Consider the following 13221-nt stretch of genomic DNA (forward strand, 5'->3'; position numbering starts at 1 on the left):
AAAAAGTTCTTCTCAATATGCATGACGTCAAGATTATGCCATAGAAGATTATGCTTCCAATAAGGTAACTCCCAAAATATGCTTTGTTTAGTCCAGTTATGGGTAACACCATAACCAGGTATCTTATTAGGCAATGGAGACTCTGTTACCTTAGGTAGATCCCTAACTCTATTCCAAATTTCTTCTGGCGACAAGACTGAAGGTGGCTCTTCATAATCAGTTTGATTCTTCATAAATGCACTAGTGTTTCTCCTAAATTCATGATCCATTGGCAAGAAACGACGGTGACAGTCAAACCATGTGTTCTTACCTCCATGTTTCAAAGTGAACGCTTTTGTGTCTTCCATGCAAGTCGGGCAAGCTAACTTTCCAGCAGTAGACCACCCGGATAGCATTCCATAAGCAGGAAAATCATTTATAGTCCACATTAAAGCTGCACGCAATCTGAAGTTCTGTTTAGTTGATATATCATAGGTTTCCTTACCTTGATGCCACAATAACTTTAACTCATCAATCAACGGCTGCATGTATACATCAATCAAACTTTTTGGATTGCGTGGACCTGGAATAATGCAAGTTAGGAACAAATATGGAATTGTCATACAAAACTTTGGAGGAAGATTATACGGCGTAACAAACACTGGCCAACATGAATATGGTGCGGCGGAGACTGCAAATGGAGTGAATCCATCAGCACATAATCCCAACCTAATATTTCTTGGTTCACTTGCAAAGTCCGAGAACATCCTATCAAAATGCTTCCATGCTTCTCCATCTGACGGGTGACATAGAACACCGGTTGGCCTTCTATGTTCATAGTGCCATCTCATATGAGGAGTGGAGCTCATTGATGCGTACAACCTCTTTAACCTTGGTATAAGGGGTAAGTAATGCATCGCCTTCACAGGAACCTTCTTCTTATTAGCATTTGTAACCTCCTTATAACGAGGTTGGTTACAAAACTTACAATTTTCTAATGTTGCATCATCCTTATAAAATAACATGCATCCTTTCTCACAACAGTCAATCCTCTCTGATGAAAGTCCTAACTTGGACACCAATTTCTTTGCAGTATAGAAATCTTTGGGTAAGTAAATATTATTCGGATTTAGTTCATTCATAAGCCCAATGATAGAATTCATGCCCGCTTGAGAAATAGAAATATCAGATTTGATAGTTAGTAGTCTAACTGCAACAGACAACTTGGAATGCATTGAGCCTTTATACAATGGACGACTAGCTTCCTCTAGTTGTTCATAAAAGCGTTTAGCCTTATCATTTGGTTCGGATTGAGCCCCCGGGAACATCTCAAAAGCATCTCTCATCATTTTATTGAATCGAGAATTTTCAAAATTATTCTCTACTCTGGGACTACCCTCACCACCAAAAGAATTATGAAAATCATGATTCTCTCCATGAACAGTCCACACATAATAATTTTCTATAAATCCATTCTTGTAAAGATGAAGTTCAACTACATCTGGTCTCAATAATTTGACACACTTGCATTTAATACAAGGCCACCTAATTGTCCCTTCAATAAGAAAATCATTTAGCGATTTCGCCTTAGCAATAAACCCCGCAACTCCTTCTATAAATTCCTCCCTCAATCCCGCACGATTAGGATGAGTCCTATTATACATCCATCTACGATGTTCAAATTCCATCTATATCAACAAAAAAAACTATTTAGATATTCTTCTAAAGGTTCCTACTTTGAATAATTGTAATACCTTCAACATTTTAACTATGAATGACTCTATAAATATAAATTTTCACAACAAAAATTAGATTGATTACATTCAAAAGCATATCTACTAGTTTATAGCAGAATAAAAATTCAAAAAGAGAAGTCTCACATGTCCAATTGACTAGTTAAATTTGCAACAACAATAATATCCGGAGAAAGTGCTCTTAGTACTATGCTAAATACTTTAATGATTACATAGTACTATTTTATTATTTCATTCAAAGTTAAAGTGAAATGAATAACATGTAAATATAAATTAATAGTTAACTCCTAGCATCAAAGTGAAACTAAAATTTCAAATTTACACAAATAAAACCCAACCATTTAGTTATTGGCAAACAAGGTAACATAAAGAATGAGGCAAGTCCTATGATTTATATAAAGATATATTTTTCATAAACATATATTTAAAAAAAAAAAGAAATATAAATATACCTGTCGCAGCAAGGACGAAACTAAAAAACAAAAGTCGAAATGGATGATGAGCCGGTAGTGCCAACCTTCCTTCAGTTATCAACCTTTGTACTCTTTAGTCTTCTACAAAATCAAGATGACTTGTATGAGTGAACGTAGAAAAAAAAAGTGACACCAAATAAATATATAGGTAAAATTCACAGTCTCTTGCAAAGATACAAAGTCTACGCTTTTTCTAGAGCTTTGTGCCTCGACCTTTTTTATTCCAAAATTCATTTCTATTGAACACTCTCAATATTGTTTCAACTTCTTACTCTATATTTATTTGATATTTTCTTGAAATGGCAGTGGTTTGAAGTGTTAGAAGTGTAATTTATGTTCTCATCTAAATAACTAAAGTTTATTTTGCAAGACACAGGACAGAATACACCTTCTCTCTTCTTTCTCTCTCTACACTTTGGCGTATTTCTTGTGAGCTTGGCAGCCATGGCTGCTGCGAGCTCTCCCCAGCCTTTGGCTGTGGGAGAGGCAACTCAAAACACTCAAGAAACAACTCCTAACATGAAGCCAAAGCAATCTTACGCTGCCAAGATCAATTCAAATAAATCTGCCGCAGTTTCGTCAAAAATTGAATTGCGTCCAGTTCACATGGTTCATGGAGAACCAACTGTGGAATTCACCGTTGAAGAGGTGAATGCATTCACCATTGAAGAAGGATTGCACCAAGCTGTAATTCTTAAATTTTCATATGGAAAACCAGATATCCAAGAGTTACGGCAGATCATACCAAAACAATTCGACGTCAAAGGTTATTGCAATGTTGGACAGCTTGAGTATCGACACATCTTGGTAAGATTTGATTTGTTTGATGACTTTGTTCAATTTTTGTCAAGGACTACTGCTNAAAAGATATATAGATATACCTGTACGCAGCAAGGACGAAACTAAAAAACAAAAGTCGAAATGGATGATGAGCCGGTAGTGCCAACCTTCCTTCAGTTATCAACCTTTGTACTCTTTAGTCTTCTACAAAATCAAGATGACTTGTATGAGTGAACGTAGAAAAAAAAGTGACACCAAATAAATATATAGGTAAAATTCACAGTCTCTTGCAAAGATACAAAGTCTACGCTTTTTCTAAAGCTTTGTGCCTCGACCTTTTTTATTCTAAAATTCATTTCTATTGAACACTCTCAATATTGTTTCAACTTCTTACTCTATATATTTATTTGATATTTTCTTGAAATGGAAGTGGTTTGAAGTGTTAGAAGGAAAGTTCTGTTGAACCCGGCCCTACAATGCTACCACCCGTGTATATTCGACATGATATATGAATATATACGTATAAAGTACTAAAATGCAACAAATATAACAACATGAAAGAGATGCGCGCATGGAAAAATGCATGAACATGGGTAGAAAAAGTAGACCATCAAAATGTTACAATCTTATACAATCTATATCTGAAATGTCTACCACTACACCATGGATAACAATAATAAAATTGAAGCTTGCAATTATGGGAGATAATGAAAAACAGAAAGAAGATAATAGGAATTGGCATTTGGCAAAATTTAACAACATTACGTTTTTTAATTCTAATTCCACTTCCAGTTACAAAAAGTTCCAATTTGTCATAAAGCAAGGCAGAGACGAGCACACCGTCTTCACCGATGAAATAACTAAATTAGAACCGGAAAACTAAAAAGATTAAGTATATACTCTCTCGTGAATTCTTATCAGCAGGTAATAAGGGAGGGGACTTGGGAACAGAATTACACAAAACAGTGTAGAATGAAACAAATAGATACAAGCCTAGGGAAAAAGTATTTCATACACAAAACACATATCAAAGGCAACCAATATTCTTAGCAAACCCATATCAGAACCCATGGAATAAAAAGCTTTAAACAAATTAAGATAGAAAAATCCCACATAATTGTAATAGCAACATCCATTGATAAACATAAATTAATTTAGATGAGAGCTTTTAACCGAAGAGACCTCACAAGTCTGCTTTTAAGAGAATTTCTCAATTTCAACTCAATATTGTCCAAACGCCTACAAATGTTATCCAGCAAATTGAGGCTCAAACGCGTATAATGAAAAGGCAAAAGAGAAGACAGCCATGCCATGGCTGCAAAACACCGGTTGCACGAGAGAGAGAAGTACTCAATCACAGCCATACTGGGTTGCCACACCAAGATACGGGTCGGGTCATCTCAATGCTCAAAGATCAGCCCAAAAATAGAAAGATTCATAAGCATCATCACAGCCCTCAATCTACCCCAATACAAACAAAAAATCAAATAGAGCACACAAACAAGGACAAGCCTCAAACTAGCCAACAATTCCAGCCTCAAACCCTAGTCTTGGCCGAAGATTAGACGGGAAAGAGAGAGAGATCGCGTACCTGATGAAGTCCCCAACGCCGATTTTGACCGGCGCGGTTGAGAGAGAGGCGGAGATACAGAGAAAGAGACGACAGAGCAATTGAGAAATTGTGGGAAAAAAGAATTAGAATATAAGGGTTAGCGGAAAATAAGTTAACGTTTCCGACTACTGTAGTCGGAAACTATATATTATTTAATTTTTTTAATTAAAAAATTCTTGGTCAAAAGTGGTCTTGACTTTATTATCTAATGTTTCGACTACGGTAGTCGGAAACTTTTACGCGCGCAATTTCCCGCGAAACTTTTTAATTATATTAGTCAAAAAAATATTCGAAATAATTCTTAAAAATAAATTAAAAAATAATATGAGATTTCCGACTACAGTAGTCGGAAAATTGCGACTGACATTTTGTAGTCGGAATTTGTAGTCGGAAAAAAGGTATTTTCTGGTAGTGAGATAAGAGAGAGACAATGTTAGAGAGACAGAGAAAAGAGAGAGATTGTATTTCCAGTAGTCCAAAAAAATCCTCCCTCTTTACAAGGCTTGGATCCTCTTTATATAATAGAGGATCCTTGCTCGAATATTAAAAGGCAGAAAATAAAGTACATGTTATGTAGTGGCCGATGTGATTGTGAAGTCGTCCCTCTTGTTGCTCATAGGTCGCCCTTCTAGCCGAACTTCCGCACACTCGGTCGGTCGTGCTGGCATGAAGAACGTGGTTGGTCAAATTCGACCCCATACAATACAAGTATCAATTCGATATTTTATGGTGGATATTAAATCTCCAAATAAACCAACCAAATGCCCCTAATAAGTTTAGTTAATTTAATTAACTTTCGGAGTCAATGTTAATAAATTTTAACTTGAAAATTATTTTGGTTAATTTTTAACAACAAAAAAATTAATATTTTTAAGTGCTCAATATTTCTTTTTCTCAATATTGCTTTTTCCAACAAGTCTTACATTCGCTTATTTCTCTGAAAATAATATTTTGTTTCCTTGGTTGCGAACACTTATATGCGAGAATTAATCATTACGAGATTAGAGTTCTACACCTACGAAAGAGCCGAGTGTGTATGATAGAGATAACTAATGCAAGTCCTAGTTTAGGACAAAGATAAGATATATCAAGACAACTTTTCTTACATATTAGAACAAAATCTAGTCTCTCCTATTTCACACTAGTCTATATCGGATTAGGAAAATAAGTACTATATGAGTAAATTTGATACTAAAACAAGGGAATCAAAAAAGAGGTCAAATTACAATCAAACTGAAGGTGACCATGGAATTAAACTGAAACTTATATAATTTAACTAATGAAATGGAGCTAGCGTTCCAGCTTCCGTAGCATAGTGGTAGTGCGTTCGCTTCGTAAGCGAAAGGTCGCGAGTTCGATCCTCGCCGGGAGCTAAATTATGTGCAATACTCGTAAGCTTTGGGACTTTGTTTTTCTAATTGCTTTTTACGTTGCCCTTGACTTTGTTTTAGGGGTTAAGCATTTTAATTTGTGCATCAGGATCTAAGTGCTGAGCTCAGTTTTTAAAGTGAGGGAGGGAAATTAAGGAGATACTTGGTCTCTAATTTTGTGGCCAGAGCTACATATGTTATATGTATATGCTGCATCAATTGAGCATATAGGAACTCTTAACATATATATATTGAACATCTAGTTTGCAAAAACTTGCAAAGCTACCATATATTTGAAAGAATTGGGTGAAATAGTTAGAGGAAATGCACAGTTTCTGTCCTAACTGCCGGCTTACATGAGGCTGGTCATACTGACCATAAAAACAGGTTATGGTGGTTTTCAAATTTCGTTTTTTATTGATGAAACAGCACATGAAATTAAAGAGTTACAGTTAAGGGTGTCAAATTTAGCTCGTCAAAATATGCGCCAGACTTGGGCGGGTTGGACCAATTGGTCGGTTATTTTGAGCATAATTCAAATTAGCACATCTAAAAGCTTGGGCTTATTTGAGCGGCATAAGTAGCATAAACTCACTCATATATAAGAAAACTTATCAAAGAGTTGAAAAAATAAATTTTTGGGGTGTTGGTTTATTTGATGTATCTTGATAAAGAAAGGCTGATTTGTCCGTTTGGATTTAAACTAATTTTATATAGAATTATCTAGTCGATGAGGGTAGCGGAAATGAGGATGTTGAGATGGATGTGTGGGCATACTAGGTTGGATAGAATTAGGAATGAAGTTATTCGAGACAAGGTGGGAGTGGCACCTGTGGAGGCAAAGATGCGTGAGGCAAGGTTGAGGTGGTTCGGGCATGTTAAGAGGAGAAGCGCAGATGCCCCTGTCAGGAGATGTGAGAGGTTGGCCTTAGGAGGTGTGAGGAGGGGTAGAGGTAGGCCAAAGAAGTCTTGGGGAGAGGTGATCAGGCGGGACATGGCGCTACTTGAGCTAATCGAGGACATGACTCTAGATAGAAGGGTGTGGAGGTTAAGATTAGGGTAGAATGTTCGTAGGTAGTCGTGCATCTCCCTTTGTCTTCTCTAGCTCGATAGTATTAGCGCTAGTTCGGTACCCTTTTTCTCCTTACGCATGTCTCGTTTCGTTGTTACTTGCCATTGGTAATTCCGTAGTTTGCTGCCTTGGAATTAGTTTTCTAAATATGTTATCTTGCTGCTACTTGTTATCAGTACCCCACTCATATTATCTGTTGCTATCTCCGATTTAGTTTTCTAATTAATTTTTTGCTATTACTTGCTACCAGGGCTTCTCTCACCTTCTTTAGCCGAGGGTCTATCTGAAACAGTCTCTCTGCCCTTCCAGGGTAGGGGTAAGGCTGCGTACCCCACTTGTGGAACCACACTGGGTTGTTGTTATAAAAATAAGCAAATTAAAATAATTTTAAGTTCGACATGGAGCTGATTGGGTAACTCTTTTGCACAAATTGACCTGCAGATTTTTATTTTAATCCAAGCAAATATTGAAATGGTCATAACCTACACAATGGTTCAGTTGACTCATTATAACCCGCCTATATATATGGTCGAACTCGCTCATCTCAAAGTTAATTAGATCACACTAAATCTTGTGATGAATCTGAGAATCGTAAGTTGCTAATTGAGATTGACATAATGAGTTTAACTCTTTATATTATTCCCAACATATATGAGGAATAGACATTATAGTTTCAGTTGGAAAGAAGCAGACTAGGGAATTGCATATATTACCCCTCATGTAATAGCATCAGGTGGGACATGGCACAGTTTAAACTAATCGAGGACATGACCCTTAGAGGGTGTGAAGGTTGAGAACTAAGGCAGAAAATTAGTAGATAGTCGAGCGTTTTCATTGTCTTCCTTCTCAATACTCATTTTATCCTTAGATCGCTATTACTACATGCGACTCTTTTGCTATCTTGGTTTCAGAATTTTTTGGAAAGCACTTTTGAGCAAAATATAATACACTTAGAAGCGCAGTTTTTAAAAATTAGGCCAAACATTAATTGATGCTCAAAAGTATTTTTTCAAATTGATTAGCCAAACACAAATTGTTTTTCACTAAAAATACTTTTTTGAAAAGCACTTAAAAAAAATACTTTTCAAAATAAGCTTGACCAAACATGCTATTAATTACTGCAGGCTTAAAAGTTTACTCTAGCTAGAATAACTCGCCAAGTGCCTTAATTAACTTTCTCTATCAACTACTCTGCTAAATAAATAAAGGTTACTTATATCAGTCTTACCTGTAGATGTGCTGTAATTTTTGCATTTCCTTTAGAATTCACGAAAAAATAGAGAAATTAGGGTTTATGTTATACTCTCAGATTACTTCAAAAGCAATTAAACCTGAAAATAAAGGAAGTAAAATTGCACTGGTTAAAAAATTATATTACACTGATTACCTAAAAATATTTACAAGATCACTAGATAATTAGATAAATCCACGAAATATTATATCAAATTAAGAATTTTGAAGGCTGATGTGCCGTGTGGACTTTTAGTTTTATCAATTACAAAGATGAAAAATATAAATTAGCAGATTAATATATTTAGACTCCCAATTACCCCTCACCTTTAGGGTAATTAGTCAACAATAGTTTAGAAATGTGTGTACTTTAGGTCTGTGTACATACAATATTTCCCAGATCCCACTTGTGGGATTACGCTGGATTTTTTTTTTTGTTGTTATTGTTGATGTTGTGTACTTCGCTAGTCCAAGCAGTGGCGGGGCCACCTTATAGGAAGGGGTGTCAAAATGACACCCCTTTGCGGGAAAAATACACTGTGTAGGTAGGTAAAATAAATAAATTATATGTATATATACTATATATTGGCTCGCCTTAATTTCCTGATATGTTTACTTTTATATATTTTGACACCCCTTAACGAAAATTCTGGCTCCGCCACTGAATCCAAGCATTAACTAATATTAGATTCTATACTTGACATTTAATCATAGACTGAGGCTCAAAAGAAAAGCTGCATGCTAGTAATAAATTTATACTTATAATGTTTTAATAGATTAAGAATATTGTATATATTATTACACGTTGAAACGCGTTTTAGGGTTAGGTAGGCAAAATAGTACTGCTACTTAGCAATTAGTTGACATTAACCAATTTTCGTGAACCCCATTTATGGGATTATACGTGATTGTTGTTGTTGTAACCAATTTTCGTGAAAAGATACATCTTGAGAAGCAACATAAGAAGAAGAAAGAAATTAAAAGAGACCAGATGGCCAAAAAAAAAAAGAGATTATTATATGTATGAGATTGTAATGACTAAAGAATTATGTGTTGACATGACTGCTGATCGAAGAGCAAAATAGACAAAGAAAAATATAAAATTCAGTTGCATAAAATACCAAAATTTTAAGTAAGATTTAAAAAAAAAAAGTGAGAGAAGACTAAACCCTAAAAGTAGATTGGTTAAATTTATAATGCAAGTTTCCTACTGGGGACCCGCCTATGAAAGCAATGCATGCATGTGGTCCTTTTATTTTTCTTCTTACGTACACAGAGATAAAAAGATCAAAAAAGCTTCCAAAACCCTAATTATCTTTTGTACCACATGTCTTGAGTTACGTTCTTCATCTTCTTAGTCATCTCCTTTTCATAATTTATAAGGACCACAAACTATCTTTTCATTTTTAGCTTAGGATTAACTCCTCCTTACAACATGTTTTTTGTTGGATCCCAAGGAAACTCCAACAATATAATTGCTTCAAATCTCCATCTCTCACTTGTCTCTTTCAACAATGGCACCCCTTCCATCTTCTACTAAATCTACTCCTATCTTTCGTCTTTTTTCCTTCTCCTAGGCAACAACTATTCTATCAAAATTAGGATTCAGGATTTACGCATTATGAGTTTTAGTTTGGGGTTCTAACACATCTCATTTGATTTACTAGGTTCGAAATCTCTAATTTGTATTTATTTAGTACAAATTTAATACATAACTAAGGTTCTAGCAAAAGCTAATCGGTTCGGATGAACCCATTAAATGTATGCGAGATTCACCCTGTACTCTATCACTTTCATCATTGTTCTAAAATTGAGATAATTTTATAGTTTAAGTTTTATTCACTAATTAACATGTAGTATAATTTTCTTTTCAAGTTTAGTAACCTCCAAAAAAAAATTCATGACAAGTCTAACAAGGTAATTTGGAAAATAGAGCAATTACCATTTATAACAAGTTAAATTACACCAATAATGCAAATATTCGCACTATATATTATCTGTGTATATACTTTAAATCATAATTTTATAGATGAAAAACATGCTGAAAATTTTAAAAAGAAAACAGGAAGAAAATTACTGTGCATTCAGAAAAAGCTCGATGAATCCATAACAACTTAACCAAGGAATAGCCTGATGCCAAAAAGATATATATTGCCTTCTATCCTTACAACGTAATAATATAACATAAGAATACAATTCTGAACTTGGTGTACATTGAAATAAAACAAGTGATCTCAAACATGGAGATTTCCAGTCATCAGTATTTTACCAATGGATGTCATATATAGGAATTATCAGCAGAAATTAAAACAGAACCCATATTGTTGTTATTTTATTATACCGATATGGAACTGTTTAGGCAATGAGCCACATACCTCTAGTCTTGAATAGCCGGCAGCTTATAATGAAGCTAATTCATAAAATGAAACATCCGGTCGAAGAATAACAAAATCACTATGTCTGATCACTGATCTCTGTTTGCTCTGATACCATGCTGAAGTATGTAATCATTTCATGTAAAAGCTCAAGCTCTGAAGAACGACGCACACTATTTTTTATACTTAATAATGTCTTAAACAGAAAGGATCAACAACAATCTCAATTGGAATTATGAAACTCCCTATCCTCGTTAGGCTCCCTTCCTTCACTATTTTGAGAAGGTAGAAAATGGAAAGGTCTTGCATGAGATTGGGTAGTGGAGACAATAGAATGTCTAAAGGAATTAGCAGTTGACATGGGATTTTCTGAACTCAACATTTGAAAGTTGATTTCTTTGGGATCAAATTGATCTGATGATGCTCCAGCACTAATATTATGTGGATGGAAAAATGATTGTGGTAATCCTTGTGGATAAACAAGAACTTGTGAACCTATAGGCATAGACATTATGTTGAAGTTGTGAATATCTTCATGTTGATGAGATGATGAAGTCCCACGATGATGATTTTCTGGATGAGCTAGGGATAAATTTGAAGGATCCCATTTCAAGAAATTAGAATTATATGGTAAAGCAACATTACTTGATGGTTGTAATGGAACATCCCAATTGATACTGGTACTACTCGTGTTCTTAAGACCAACCTCTTTATTAATTTGAGAACCTCCAATTCCTAACATAGGATAAAGATTTGGGTTCAAACTCCCTGGAGGAATTTGCAGTGGAGGCAATTCATCAATTTCATCCTTAGCTGCATTAAGCAACCAATCAACAACTTTGCTAGGTTGATTAAGCCCTAATCTGTCTTGAAGATCATATAATTGAATAGCAGTTGGAACCGAAAGCCTTACTCGTCGATCTCTTAGCCCTCTTACAGTGCAAACTTTGCTATGCCTATCTTTTCCTCCAAAAGCTCGCGAAACACGAACAATTCTTGGATCTTTTAGTCTTGTCCACGATGTTGTTGAATTAGATGATGAAGAAGCCTTATTATTTGGAATGCTCTTATTGCCGTCGTCATTTGGATCTCCCTCTTGCTTGTTTACTTCTCTTGTAATCATCTTATAATGTCTCTCATAATTGAGGGGAAAACAGTTTCCCTAGGGATATATATGATCTTCTGCAAAAAGATGGTAAACTTACTCCTTTTTTCTGTGATATCTCTGTGGCCTTGTTGCTCAGACTAAAGTTTCTTTGTTCAGTATGCTAGCTAACTCCGTGATTTCTGTTTTATACCCAAAGACAAAAACAAATAAAAAGTATATAGTATAATTTAGTATAGACAATAAGTAAAACTAATTAATACCCTAAAAGCTTTTTCTGCTCACTTATACAACAACAACGTCTCAATCTCAAATAAGTTACACTCTACTGCTTGTTTGAGATTAAGCCATAATCGTTGTTGTATCTCTAGAAGAAAACACTCATAAGAGAAGAAGGGGAAAAAAGAGAAAAAGGAAATCATGAAATTGCAAGTATAAGCATTTAAAAATTCATGTACAAAACTGAAGATGAGATATAACTAGCTATTGTAAAATCTCTTTAAAACTTGGCTTTAATTAATTAGAAAGACGTGATATTTATAAGGTAAAGCATGAAAATTGACATGCCCTAAATTTTTGTAGAAGAACAGGAAATACTAGAGACAGGCTTACCCAATAAGTTTGATGATGATTTCAATCAAGTAAAGAGAGCTTCTCTATTTGAAGGGACAGTGCTTAATTTTCTCAATTTCTGTAAACAGTTCCAAGTTTGTATGAAGGTTTAGAAAGAGGAAATTCTCTTTGATTTCAGAGAACAAACATTATATGGAAACTAGATGATGTGCTAGTTGAAAGAGAAGCTAAGGTAGATGCTGGAGTCCAACCGACCATTTACATAAGAAAGAAAGCAATGGACCACAGGTTGCCACGTATAGTTTGGCATCTAACAGATAAATAATGTGCCCGTCAATTTCTTCTATCAAATTCTCATCACGCTTGCTGAGCTATCATGGCCCTAGCTTAATGAATTACGTATAACTTTATTTTCCTTGCTTATTTTGCCAAGATTAGTAACTTACCAGTAAGAAACAATTGGTCCTTAATTAGTAATGAAGCAAAGATGTTACTATCTTTTCAAATAATATTTGGGGACCGTTTTTATTTTACATAGAGAAAAGTTGGCCTTGATGCTTTATCGACAACTACAAAAGGCAGGCATTTTTGTTGAATTCGTATATATCACATGGGTCGACAGAAGCACGCCTTCCTACTCTGATTAGTTAAAAGTCTCTCACTATCTATCAGAAACTCAAGTTTGTTTGCATATTTGTGTCAAATTCAGCTCAACATACACAAGTATGTCAACATTAATCTTCAAGTTTGTATTCATCAGAAATTATATTAACTTAAGATTTCATATGAGCTTATCACTTACACTTCAACATAGTATCAAAATCAGACTCATGGCGGACCCATGTGTATGGGTGAGGGGTCATCGGACTCTGTAAACTTCGGATGAAATCCTATAATA

At 34.9% G+C, this 13221-nt stretch overlaps 2 protein-coding genes and 1 non-coding gene across 4 annotated transcripts; 1 reads left to right on the plus strand and 2 right to left on the minus strand.

The window, feature by feature from the left end:
• LOC109217811 lies at positions 49-1667 on the minus strand. The gene is made up of 2 exons (XM_019382085.1): positions 150-1667; positions 49-81 (listed from the first exon to the last, which is right to left on the minus strand). Exons 1-2 carry the CDS (start codon positions 1665-1667, stop codon positions 49-51), a joined length of 1551 nt encoding a protein of 516 aa, XP_019237630.1.
• TRNAT-CGU lies at positions 5900-5971 on the plus strand. Its single transcript has one exon. It is a non-coding gene; the product is annotated as a tRNA-Thr (tRNA).
• On the minus strand, positions 10372-12552 carry LOC109206134 (transcription factor TCP13-like). 2 transcript variants are annotated; one of them, XM_019368913.1, is made up of 2 exons: positions 12363-12552; positions 10372-11932 (listed from the first exon to the last, which is right to left on the minus strand). In XM_019368913.1, the coding sequence occupies exon 2, from the start codon at positions 11766-11768 to the stop codon at positions 10869-10871; it is 900 nt and encodes a 299-aa protein (XP_019224458.1). In that variant the 5' UTR covers positions 11769-11932; positions 12363-12552; the 3' UTR covers positions 10372-10868. The 2 variants fall into 2 exon arrangements, with proteins under 2 accessions (XP_019224458.1, XP_019224467.1); XM_019368922.1 differs by having other exon boundaries at positions 10372-11827; positions 12363-12542.

This window comes from Nicotiana attenuata, chromosome 2 (genome assembly GCF_001879085.1).
Source record: "Nicotiana attenuata strain UT chromosome 2, NIATTr2, whole genome shotgun sequence".
Lineage (NCBI taxonomy): Eukaryota > Viridiplantae > Streptophyta > Magnoliopsida > Solanales > Solanaceae > Nicotiana > Nicotiana attenuata.